Raw genomic sequence first — 13,210 nt, 5'->3', positions numbered from 1 at the left:
GGAAGAGGACAGACAAAGCCACTCTTCATTTTCAAGAGTAAAACACTTTAAAACACAACCTAATGTTAAGCCAGAGAGATTTATTTTCTGTACCAGTAGACTGGGAATATAATATACCCTCCGATGCTCATATACACACTACAGGTTTAGCAGAAGAGTTGATTCAGGCCAACAGTCTGTGGTCTGGACAAAAAGAAGAAAACGTTCTTTCTGAAAATCTTGTCTTTCTCAAAATGAAGCAGATTTCAGATGTGTCCAGTGAACTTTGCCTCAAAAACCTCCCTACAGAGAGGTCCAGCCAATACTGCTTCCCCAAATACCATGCCTGCACAACGTCACAGCTCACCACAGCCCAGTCTGGCCCTGATCCTTTTCCCTCTCACAGAATAGCACACATTTCCCCTCCAGGCGAGGAGGAGACTTTTTGATCACTTCCTTTTTACTGACTGACAGTCCAAACAAAAAAAAAAAACACACAAAAAAAAGTAATTTTTTGACAACCAACAGTGGTTTTTCCCCAGCACTGTACACAAAAGCCAAAAATGCAGCCTATGATTTTCTGCCTATTTCAACAACATCTAAGGCATCTCTTTAGAGCTGCACATTAGTATGATGGAAAACAAGAAACACCTTTTATGAGGAGCATAAGACCCAGCTGTTACATTCCTTCAGCTGGTGGAAAACAGGATCTCTGAAGCTGAGGATGACCGTGCCACTTCCTAATCCAGACTACAAAGTAAATCCTCCCTCTAAATTTTAGTAAACGCTATCAAGCCCAGTAAGCATGTCCAGATCACATTCAATAGCTCAGTCCTGTAAGTCGGCAGTGAAATACGCCCCGTAGACTGTCAGGAAAGTGACCTGGGCATGGGTCCAAGCTTGGGTTCTCCAAAGTAACGTAGTATGGTGGCAGAGCAGAGCAGCGGGCAGAGCTTTGGTGCTGGAGGAAACAAGCCAACAGGTCAGTCTCCTGTCCTGGTAACACGCGTTAACCATGGAAAGCCCACTAGGGCATACCAAATTGAACTAACATGGACCAGTACCAGCTGTACACACCATAAACACCTGCAGCTGCAGACAAACAACGGGTATAGCTCATGACTTGGTTTGCCTACAGAAGGGAATTAAAAAACTGAACTCTCTTTTATTTGGAGCAGCTGAAGTAAATATAGAGATAAACCAAGGAGGGGTGGGAGGGAGCAAATATTTCCGTATCATCAGCTTTTCAGAAGAGCAGCTTGGCTTGGATTCCCCCTTGACTAGTCCCATTCCTTGACACAACATCAGCCATCTGAATGCCACGTAACCATCATCTCACCCATATTAATACTCAGCCCGTGGGTCTAGCATGAATGGGTAACTCCCATTTCCAAGGCACAACATTAACCTGATGAGTTTGTAACTAAACCAGTCTCTCACCTCACATACCAGGCTGTGTTATCCAAGGCGGCCAACCAGCTCCTACACGATCACACAGAAGGACACAGCTGGGCCTCTTACAGACCTATAGCAAGCCAGTCTGCTGTAACATGCCCTGCAAGGATTTTAAGTTTCTTGGGGGAAAAGGCATTTCTGTTTACAAAAATAATACTTTTACTGGGCTGTGATATCCTTGAAGGGAAGTACAGGAAGTGTTTTCTATTGTTTTATTAAAAACCATATTTAATTAGATGTAGTTTATTTCCTAAGATAAATCAGCACTTGCATGCTTGATTTAATGACTGCCTAAACCAGCCAACTCCTTACACCCAGTGGTTTTAGTGCAAAAGCATACAATGAGCCTTTTTGGTAGCCATATTCTGCATCAGAAGCTCCAGACTTTTCCTTGAACTGCAAGCCTGACTGCACTACACAAACCTATGGCCACCTGCGAGGGAAGCAGTTTCATGGCACACCAGAAATACCGGTGGCAAGAGATTGACATTTCTCCATGGACCTTCTGAAACTTGGCAGTCCCTGAGGTTGCGATTGTAAAAGTTAGGATTTATTCCATTAACAATAGCATTCTTCAATTCAAATGGAGTATCAAGGGGTCACACAGCTGAACGGGACAGTAAGGAAAGAGAGGTGCAAACTGATTTGCCATGCTTGGCTTCTGTCAGAGTTTAACTTAGAGGGCACAAAATTTTTAAAAATCCCAGTTTACTATTTTCGTCTACATACTAGCAGATTTGAATTGCATCTCTGAGCTCTTGCATATATGTGGAAATGAAGGGTTGGTGGGACAGGGAGGAAAAGGGGGAGCAGGGGAAAACAGTCATTCCCTTTCTCCGCTGAAATATCCAGACTCTCAATATTTTATGGAAAATTGAATTAGTTTCTGTACCTAATACAGCATGTGTCTGAAAAATAGGGAAGTTTACTGGTCAAACACACATGATTACTTCATGTCAGCTTTGACCAAATTTTACATAAGAGAAATCTTTTTCTGCAGAACAAGACATGCTTTGAGCATGCTGCTGCACCGTGTGAATAGCACACTAGAAGTAAACTCTCCCAATAAAACTGAAATTCATCTTGACTTGGGTGGCTAAGCATAATACATATTCAATCAATATAAAACACTGAGAAACAATTATTCCTTATTTTTAAAACACTGGTCGTGGCTAAACACCCGTCCTTACAATTTTCAATAGCTATTTCAGAAAAAACAGGCCCAGAGTACAAGTTAAGTGAAATACTTAGAAGACAAGACTCTATAATCCTATTAGATGAACAATGATCGTTATAGCTTGGCTCTTTCTGTACAGATGGGAATATACTGTTAACCATTTTTTTCCCTCTTCTAATTTATTTTCAAAACAGGATGTGTCTTCGGGCCTTATAGTTTGAGCTTGTCCAAATCAGTGGCAGAGTGCAGATGCTCCACGTAAAAATGCCAGTGACTTCTTGATCTTGCAAATGAAACCACAACAGGGCTGTACTGGTTGCAGGGTTTTCCTGAGGTAGAGGAGGCGGGGAGTGCTGCTCTTATGATTTCACATGGAAAAATGTTTAGCAAACCGGTAGTGTTCTATGTTGCTGCCTCAAAAAACCACTCCTGCTCAGCAAAAACAAAATCCTGCTTTTATTCGCTGCCCTAAGAAGCATCACCCTGAAGTCAGAAGGTAGAAATATGCAATTTCCTCCTGATGCAGTGAGGGCAGAGATATACCGAGTCAAGTTTTGGCTTCCACAATAAGCCTGCATTGCTACCACGTGCTCATGCAGGGACTTCTCTTGCTGCAAATAATTTTATTGCAGCAGTATCAATAGTCTCAGGCAAGCTTGTTCTACTCTGCTAACTGGAGAATGGAAAATAAATTTATTCATTTATTCTAAAGTAATTAAACATGTTCCAGTACTCAGGGGGAGACGAACAGTAAAGCATGGTGCCCAGTTTTACATACTCACTTCATAGAAAGAAACATGCTTTCAAAGGTCTCATCTCACAGGACAACAGCATGCTGTAGCACAACTAAAATCCAGTATGCTGCACATACCTGAGAGCTACAGCATCTCACATAAAAAGATACATCTTGGAGTGACTTCACAGCTCTGCCTGGTGAGATGGGTAAAGAAATGTCAGCCATGTGTTAGTGCAGTAGACTGCAATGAAAGGCAACAGTTTGCCATCAGAAAAAATGCCGAGCACTCCACCAAATTCATAATAGTCCTATTTCTCCAGTATTGTAATATCACATCCTCATAGCTACTTGTAAGCTAAAGTAACTTGTGAATCATCAGATTTGAAATCTAGGCTCCGTAACACAAAAGCTAGCATGCAGCTGCCCTCAAGTTTGTCAGAGACAACAGTGACAAAACTGCAAATAAAAGTAATTCAGTTATCTGGAAAACATGGGATGGGCAATGTCAACACTATGTAATTACATAGGTATGTCACTACTTTAATCAGAGGAGTTACTGGATTTTTAAATTTTGCAAGTAACTCTTAAGTCCTCTTAAGAAACCAAGTAGTTTTAAGAAGTTAAGAAGTCTTATGCAACTTATTTTTTGCCTCTCAGCTCTCTTTTCCAAATAAAGTACCTCTCATGAACCCCTGGACAAAGCAGGCACTAAAGCTTATCTGAGCTTCTGAAAGCTCAGGTACATCATCAAGCTAATGTGCCTATTCAGTCTTTAAAATGGCATTTGCTCAAGTTTGCTCAAGTTTGTGCATGAGATTTGTGAGCATATACCCCAAATTTTCTTTCCATGAATGGTCAAAGGAAAAAATGAAAAGCCTTCTTCAGACTGCTCAAACACTAGCTTCAGTTCAGCCCACAGGGACAATGTATTTCATCTACGTCCTTGGTTGGTTTGCTGATACTCAAGAAGGATGTCAACTGCACACATTTTTTTTGTCCTTGGATATATCCTCACTAAGAACCGTCTTGGAGTAATGATGATCAGTTGCAGTTTGAACTCCACACAGTTTAGCAACTAAAAATCATTTCTGTAGTACATAAAAAGGAAACTGTATATACAAGAAAAATGTAGATTTGAACTAATGTACTGAAATGACCACAATTAAACTGTCTTTGTAATTCAGACCTTTGTTTGTAAACCCCAGCCCCAGCTCTCTTATCTATTCAAAACACAAGTAAAAGATTATCCAGTGTGCTAGACAGTAAATATTAAGACTGTGTATTTCCCAATTCATAACATGAAAAAGTTTGTCTTTAATAACCCAAACTACATTAACCATGATGTACCCAGAGTTGAAAAAATCAGAGCCTTTTGCATATAGTTGCTGATAAAAAAGAGATTGAATGGAAAACGTTCTGCTGCTAAAGGTGGTACAAGAGCTGGAATTTTACCGAAGTTTCTTTAAGGCTTTAAACATTAGCCTTGTTTACACTGTATCTAAAATCATGACAAAGGCTCCTAGCATAGCAGATGGGCATTTCCTGGTGTGTTATAAATTGCTAAAAAAAAAAAAAAAAAAAAAAAAAAAAAAGAAGGAAAAAAGACAACCATTAAACACAATGAGACACTTCCAATGAAACGATGACAGCTGTTCTTAATTGCAATTTGAAATCCCAGATCTTAAGAGAGTACCATGCTGCCAATTCAGGAAAGGCATAATGAAAATTCTGGTCCATGTACACACAATGCATAAAATGGGATTTCTCTCATTTCTGACAGGGCCTCTACCTGCCTTCACTTTTCAGTCTGCATCTAAGAAATGAAACACAGCAGTGTCACCTTTAGAAGTACTTATTCTTTTCAGTGTGCAAAAAGTCCCAAAATTCTAATGAAAAGAAAAATGAAACTATCAGAGCCTTTTTTACAAAACAAGTTACATTTAAAGCCACACGAAGTGTTCAGAAATGCTTTTATTTCAAGTCCTACCATAACATCAGTCAATTTTCTAATCAGAAGAACTTCGTTTTGTTAAGCAGCACAAAAAAGGCTAGTCTTAGTTTTAGTTTAGATGTACAAATTTAGAGCTGGAAGGAGAACTATTTGAAATGTTGAGGAGAGACAAAGAGCAGTTATGTATTGACAAATTTGGAGAACTGCATTACAAAACTGAAAAATTACTGCAGGTCCTTTCCTTTAGTTAATTAAGTGCCCACTTGATTCACAAAATTCAGTCATGCTGAATGGATTCCCAAGCCTTTTGTGTATATTAGAGGGATTCTACTTTATGTGACAATGTGAATTAATTTTTAAAAAACCTCAGCATTTTATGTCCTAAAAATATCAATGGCATAATATGAACACTAGCCAGAACATTCCAGTTCCAGGAAAATGAGAGAAATGGGATCTGGCAAAAAAGTTAAGTTTAGACTACTGGAGCATTAACATACATCTGTAACTAGCCAACATATATTGAGGCTTTTTTTTAACTTTTTTTTAAAATTATCTTTGCTCTAGCAGTCTAGCCAAACCCCAAACTTTTTTATGCTTACAAATAAACATGGACTATAACAAATACACTCACATGCAAAAAAAGAAGAGAGAGATATCGTCACAGATAACTAAAAACATTTGACTCTTGGTCTCCAACATGAGTGAAGTCAAATGTGAAAGTATGCTGTGTACAGAGGTACGAGTAAATATTTGAAACCAGTTCTGAAAACAAATTTATTTTGTTGAGGCTCTAAGCCAGCAGTTAATTCATGAAGGATGCCCCAGAATTATTTTCCTTCATACACCATGACGACAATCAGAGTTACAGAAGCATCTGGAACAGATCTCGAGGTAAGTGCTTCCCTTTCAAACTCACTATGTTTTAAAGATACCCAATTCTGGCATTTTTGCAAGCTTCTTCAAAAAGTCCACTGGGCACGTGAATGTTGGCTAGGACCACGCACAGCTCTCCAAATGAGAAACTGATGGATGAGCAGGCTCTACCAGAGCCAGGTGGGTCCTGCCCAGAGAGGGGGGCCTCTGGCAGTGGGACTTCAGGAGCTGTGACTGACAGTAAGTACTGCCAGCTGGTAAGGCTGTGGAGACCGAAACCATTTGCGAGCCAGTGGATATGGTGCTTTTGAATAATTTTGTCACAGCAGCATACACTGCTGTAGCTTCTGAGAGACAGAGAGATGCTGGAGGGCAAGACCAGAGGCAGAGAGGACTCTGCCTCTTGTGGTATTTTGGGAGACAATTTTGTCTTGATGCTTTTTACATCCCCTGTAGTCTATATATGCTCCTTCCTAGCCCAGGAAGTGTTTAAATGCCACAACAGCACAAAAATCCACCTGGACTCCACAGTGCCAGGTGTCTGGGCGAGCCTGTGTGCAGGCAGATCTGGCAGCTCCACCCCACCGGCACTACAGCTCTGCGGCTACACTCGGCATCATATGTTTTCATGTTAGGAATCCCACGTCCCAAACACTTACAGAAGAATGACAGCACCAGTGCCATACAAAAAGAATTTAAAGGGCCTTTTCCTTTCTTAATTTAGGCAGCACTACTTAGAGGACCGACGGACAGGCTCATTCCAGTGAACTTTGGAATCCAGTCTAAATGTCACTCCAGACCATTTTAAAAATTAAAATAAAGCACAACTTCATCTATACACTGCTTTTCTAGGCTGTTTATACTTCCTGGGTGTCAGGTGCATTTTTTGAGCCTCCGTACAACCACACGTCCTGCTATAAACCAGTTCCTGTATTATGCATTATTACAAAATTTCATGCAATCTAATAGCGGCAGCAAACAAGCAACTACTGTTCTTGTCAATAAGACTACATTCACCTCTGAAGCACTGGGGTGAGATTGCTGCATTACGTGCTATCCAAACCAACTAAAATAGCACTGCTCAAATTTCAGGAAAAAGCTAAATTTATTGTTGTATGCAAGAGAATCCTTGCTTTATACCCTAAGCCTTCAAGTTCACAGATCACTTCCAAAATGCTCTTCAGAGAGCCACACAGCCATTTCAACATGGCCTCATCACAACTGCCTTCCTGAAAACTCTGTTTTCCCAGAAGGACTTCTGAGGTCTCCTACCAGGTGTAAAATTTAGCAAACTGGGCATCCCATGGGTGGTAGGCCAGCAGCCTGCAATAGAAGAGGCTCTTCTCAGGCATCAAGTCCTTCTGACTCTTGAAGCAAGTGTGATGCTTCATCCCCTTTTCATCTATATGCTTGAGGGATTTACATTCATGGATATGCCATATCCATTACTGCCTCACTATAGAGGTTAAGAGAGTAATAAGCCTGACCCCTTCCAAAATAAGACTTCAATATCCTCTGTAGGGTTTCCCCACACACACACCTTCTTCTTTCAGCTCATTTGTAGCATGGGTTTAACAATTAGGTACTGGCAGTCCTACCTAATCGCTATTTATAATTTCTGTCAGCTACAGATGTTCCCTCCCTGCCCAGCGGTTAATTTTGCAAACTAACCTCTGAAGTGGTCACCTTCCCTCGACTATAAATGTCTTCTGAAAGAGGCATTCTGCTGAGCCACATGAACAAGTTAAAAGACTGAGTCTCCGGAGAAGTCAGGAATTATTAGGAATAAGAAAAAAACGTCTGTAAAAAGGGGATACTACAAGGTGAACAAAATGGGGGGGGGGTGAGATTTAAAACAAAAAAAACCACCCCCAAAACCAATCCAAAATGAAACCAAATGAAGATGAGGAAAGGACAAACTGAAAAGGAAATGTTAAAATAAACATACTGGGGCAACAAAGGACACTAAACTATGGCACAGGCTCTCACCTCACCATCCCCCTTCTTCAACAAATAACAATAGCTACTGTGTATCTTAAAACTCTGCTACCTACTGGGAAAAGCTTAGTTTTACATATAGGCAAAAACTATCCTTCACAGCTGGGGCTTTATCATGCCCTTCAGACAAAAATATTTGCTTTAAGTCAAGGAGGAAAAAGAGTTACTGTAACCTTGGTGTTTCCTAAGACATGCAATCCTGGAATACCAGCAAAAAAACCCAGAAGCAGAAATATAACTTCTATATTCACTGCTTACATTGGCTCAAAACTTAAAAAGGAAACAGCAAATTGTACCTCTTGTCAGAGTAGTTGCAGATATCTGCAGGATAATGATTTATCCCAATAATTATTAATATGATGATCACTGAAATGGGGAACATTAATAAGTTCCTCATTCTTGCATTTCAATAGGCATCAGGTTGATACCTTTGTGCTTGTATCCTATATAAAGGCAAGCTGGTTTTCAGGAGGCACCTGTAAAAGTTTTAAGTCTCTCTAAATTTGAAAGCTTTTAAAGCAAAGCTATTGTCTCTTCAGAAATATTTGACTTAAAAAACTAAAAACAAGTAAATAAAATACACAGCAAAATTGCCTAAGGGGAATTCAATAGATGTCTGATAAAAGCCTTCTCCAGGTATTTTCCTGCTGTCTCAGTTATTCACCATAAATACTTCAGTGCATAGCTAATAAAATGCACATTGACCCTGAACTCCTATTTGCTTGTAGCTTGCTGTTGGGAGTACAGTTGTCACTTTCCATTTTGTCCCCCAACTTAGAGTATTCTGTGGTTCTTCTAAAGTGAGCAGGTAAGGCCTTTCAGAACATAAAGGGGAGCAAAAAGCAACACGCCACCCTACCTCCCAGACTGAGAGCAGCTAGTAGCCAGGAGTCAATGTTAAGATGGGAAATGCAGGAAAGCACCTACTCTGCAATCCCTTAAAGCAAATCTGTTACTGGTAGGAAAGCGATACGGCATGATGGTTACAAATAAATGGTACAATAAGCTATTTATTTCCTACTGCCTTCACTTCAAAGATGCCAGCAGCTGCCTTTGCCACTGGTGGAAGTCAATGTAAATTAGCAAGATAGACAGCTTGGTTCTCTCTCATGTCTAGCTTACCCACAAGGTAAGCAAAACAGCAATTACATCAACTGAAAGAGTAATTATATGAACTGAAAGAGCAGAACAGAAGTGTAAGGACTGCACAAATCAAGCAGCAAACTGTTTGAACACTGAAATGTCATACTCTGCCCTGTCAAGTCAGAGACAAGTTTGATCCTGCTTTGCAGATAAGGACAAAACCAGCAAGATTAACAAAACATTGAAAAAAAAAAATTTAAAAGCTTGGTAAACTTCCTATTATAGCTATGCAAATAGCCACAGACTATGAAAACAAGCATTCCAGGAGACCTAGAAAAGTAACACTTTATTACATGGTGCCACAACAACAGCAGTGTATTTGGAGAGGCATGAACTATTAAAATAAAATATCTTTGGTCAAATTTTATCAGGTATAACACTACCCAAAACCACCTGACAAACTTTCTCCCAGTAATTCAGTTTGGCTGCCCATTCAAAGCGTGTCCATGGCTTTACTCTAGTGTCCAAAGATCATTTTAAAAAAACAAACAAACAAAAAAAAACCAAACCCACACCTGCCCAAGCCCTGCAATTAAGTATTAACTAGCGTCACTGAAAGCATCAGTCACTCTCACAGATGCTCTTGAAGAAACACACAGCAGATGACTAGGTGTTCACTCCCCTCCTCTTTCAGATTAGAGCTAAGAAAACATGTGAACAGATTTTTCGCTTCCATAAGTTTATGATTCCTTCAATGACCATATATGTAAAAAAAAAATCTCTAGGTATGGATTTCCTTCATGTCATTATATACTTCTCTCTCTCTTTCCTCCCATTTTCATTTGCTCACCAAGCCTGCTATTTTGCTGGGACAGTTAATTTTCTCAAGCACATCATCCCTATACCAATCCATCACATTGAAACACTCGCATGTACCTCCAGCATAGACAAAAAGTCCTTATAAACGGTCAAGAGTTTTGCTTTGCTCAGGATTATGCAATAGGAACCAAAAGTCTTTTCCCAAAGCACACTTAAATGGTCCAGTGGACCTACCTACAATCAACTCTTCTGAAGAGGCCATGGCTCAATGGAGATTTACACATCAAAGAAAAATAAGTATGTACATCTCCACAAATCAATGTGGGGTTTTTTATCCCCACGTCAGAAGAAATACCACAAATTGCAATTTGTCTCACAGCATCTCTTCATTAAAGTTCCTGAGCAACTAAAAAAAAACCCACCCTGAAGATTGCAAGGTCTCTGTGGAAGTGTCACAACCTCCCCAGATATGCCTGAACCCTGCTTTTAACAGTGGCCTGCTACTCCCAGATCAGTCAGTCCTAGAATTAGCTGCAAGCTCCAAGGCTAGGATGGTGCTGGCTCTGTTCCACACCCAGTTCTTGGCCTGTACTGACCAGCGTGGTAGGCAACCACCCCACTGGTGAACAGCCCAGGCTTGGCTGCAGCAGGGCTATACCGCCACCCTGTAAGCTCACCTCACGGCCTGTTAACCAGCATTCAAGCACCAGCTCCACGTTCACAGAGTGAACAACTGGACTGGCATGAATCCTCAGGCTACAGCACAAGGCACTATACATTAAAGGGGATGACAAGTTGTTTAGGCTTGTCAGAGATGGCATAAGGCAGCCTACATAGCACTTATTTTATATGTCTGCAATATTTGAAAATATCTTTTACAGATGGTGAGAAGTTTGCTAATATTAGCAGAGAGAGAAGTGGCTCTCTTGATTCCGCAGTTCTCATAAGCATCTACAGACAGGTGGGAAGGGAAGCAAGGTCACCATAAAGGAAGATTATTTTATATTTCTACAGTTTGAAAAGAAAACACTGTATCTGTAAAAGAAACCATAACAAAGATTATTTCCTAATCCTGTATTTTTAAAGGTACTTTGTCTACTTAGCAGGTGTTAGAAGACAAACTTTTCATAGAGAAGCAATACCAAATAAAGAAAATTTGTGGAGAGATTATATCTGTCCAAGATTAATTTGTCTTATACTTTTCATGACTTGACGCTCTATCCAAACTTGCAAGGAAAATCTATTACTACCATGCAGTCGAGATCTCCTGACTTAAGTTAAAATTCAACATTTTCTCACTTCAATCTACTGCTCTTAAACTGGATTTCTAGTGTTTGGACTCCAGAAGTTCTTGTTCTGAGATGGCAGCCTGACCGTACAATTATTGTGATGAATGATGTTTATGAAACATTTCTCTACCAAGTTAAGACTCTCATAATACATACAAGAATGACTGTTGAACATTTCTATTCTGGAAAACCATCTCTCAAGAGAGATGGAAAAATGTGGAGATCAATATATTAATATGTACTTGATTCAACATGTAACCAAGTACATAGTACTGACTTTCAGAATGTCAGACTAACTTTCACTCCTAGATTTTATTTTTAAAATCTTCCATCATATGACAGCAAATTTTATGCAGCTGAACAAAGTTAGCAGAGCAGAAAGTTCTTTTAGCAAGCGTGTTAATTTAGCAAGCAGTTGTGCTTGCTAAACAAAATTGTGAAGAAAGAAAACCTGAACATAGCCAGAGTTCAGATCCAAGAGGGCCAAGAACTACCAGAAGCTTATTCGATCTGATTAATTGGCTGTTTGCATTTCAGCCAATGTATCTGGAAGCCACAGATGAAGTGTGAAGGCAAAAAAATTAATCAGAACAAAATAACTTCCAGAACTCTTTCCACACATAATTTCCTTTTAACCTAAAAGCTAACACTGAAGGAAGATGCATAAATTCATGGCCACGTTTAGACACTTATCTGATCACTGATCACTCAAGTCAGTCTCCTGAATATGTGACTGCAAAGTCAGGTGGCAACCTCACAACACACTGAAACACTTCTCTACCCCAGCGTCACGCCAAGGAGAGGAACAGCTGGCTTAATCTCACCACTATGGTGTCTGACAAGATAAAACAATTACTGCAACATACAGGTCTTGAAGACCAAGTACCTCATTTCAGCCATACCACCTACACCTGTGATCAAAGTCTTGTCCTGTAAGGGACAGGGCTTAACCATGTTCCATTACTCTCAATAATTCTGACCAGGCCCAAATAACACGGGTCATGTCAGTTCTCTATAACCACAAGGCAAGGCCTTTGACTTCTTTGCAATATGCGCCCTTGTAGAGGAATTACAGAAGGTGAATGGAAGTCAGAATAAGAGGTTATACCTACTTCCAGTCTTCTATTTCTAAATTTAGACTTGGAATTTACATCATATGCAAATCCTATTTTGCAGTATTATATGTCTGTGTGTATGCTATATATTTTAGCCTTAAAATCTGCATTATATATTTATGGCACTCTGGCTGCCCTCTTGCAATGGGCTCATTTCCATCCAGCAGAGAGAGGAGACCAAGCTTTTATTTTTCTACAGTTACTATTCAGACATATCCAGTATGTTTCTGCATTCATCATGAGGGCTTTTTCATTTTTTGCATTGTGCAAAGAGAAATTAAGAGTTTCAGATATCAAAAAGTAGCACTACATGACTCAAACATATTTAACACCTAGAGGCTTTCACAAGGCAATCTGACTTAAAGAACCAGATTTCCTTGAAAACAGACTACTTACTTTACAATACAGTAATAAAGGCTACTGCTAATAATTACAGGAAAATGTTCTGAAATGCACATACTAGGATCTAAATACATGAAATAGAAAGAGTAACTCATCTTGACTTCTCTTTAAAATAAGGATGAACTAATGAAAATTCATTTCGGGGGAGTGGAGGTGGGATTTTTGTTTGCTTTAATCAACAACAGACCTTTTGAGGAGAGACACAGCTGGTACCATCTGCTTCAGGATAGAACGAAAACTAAAACTTCTTCACTGTACTTACATGTGAGGACTGAGCTCATAAAAGTTTCGGTTTCTGTACTCTTCCACTTTCTCTGGAGTATAAATGGGTAG

At 39.7% G+C, this 13,210-nt stretch overlaps 1 protein-coding gene across 3 annotated transcripts in view; it reads right to left on the bottom strand.

Moving 5' to 3' along the window:
• Positions 1-13,210, bottom strand: part of MYO1B (myosin IB) — a 113,324-nt gene that overhangs the window by 70,153 nt on the left and 29,961 nt on the right. For all 3 annotated transcript variants that reach the window (XM_075028017.1, XM_075028018.1, XM_075028019.1), the window contains one exon: positions 13,140-13,210. This exon is cut by the window's right edge. In XM_075028017.1, the coding sequence (XP_074884118.1) occupies positions 13,140-13,210 (71 nt within the window). The remainder of the gene's footprint in view (positions 1-13,139) is intronic.

Source organism: Buteo buteo, chromosome 5 (assembly GCF_964188355.1).
Source record: "Buteo buteo chromosome 5, bButBut1.hap1.1, whole genome shotgun sequence".
In the NCBI taxonomy this organism is placed as follows: Eukaryota; Metazoa; Chordata; class Aves; order Accipitriformes; family Accipitridae; genus Buteo; species Buteo buteo.
The sequence above is the reverse complement of the archived record's forward strand: the minus strand, read 5'-3'. Positions and strand labels throughout refer to the sequence as shown.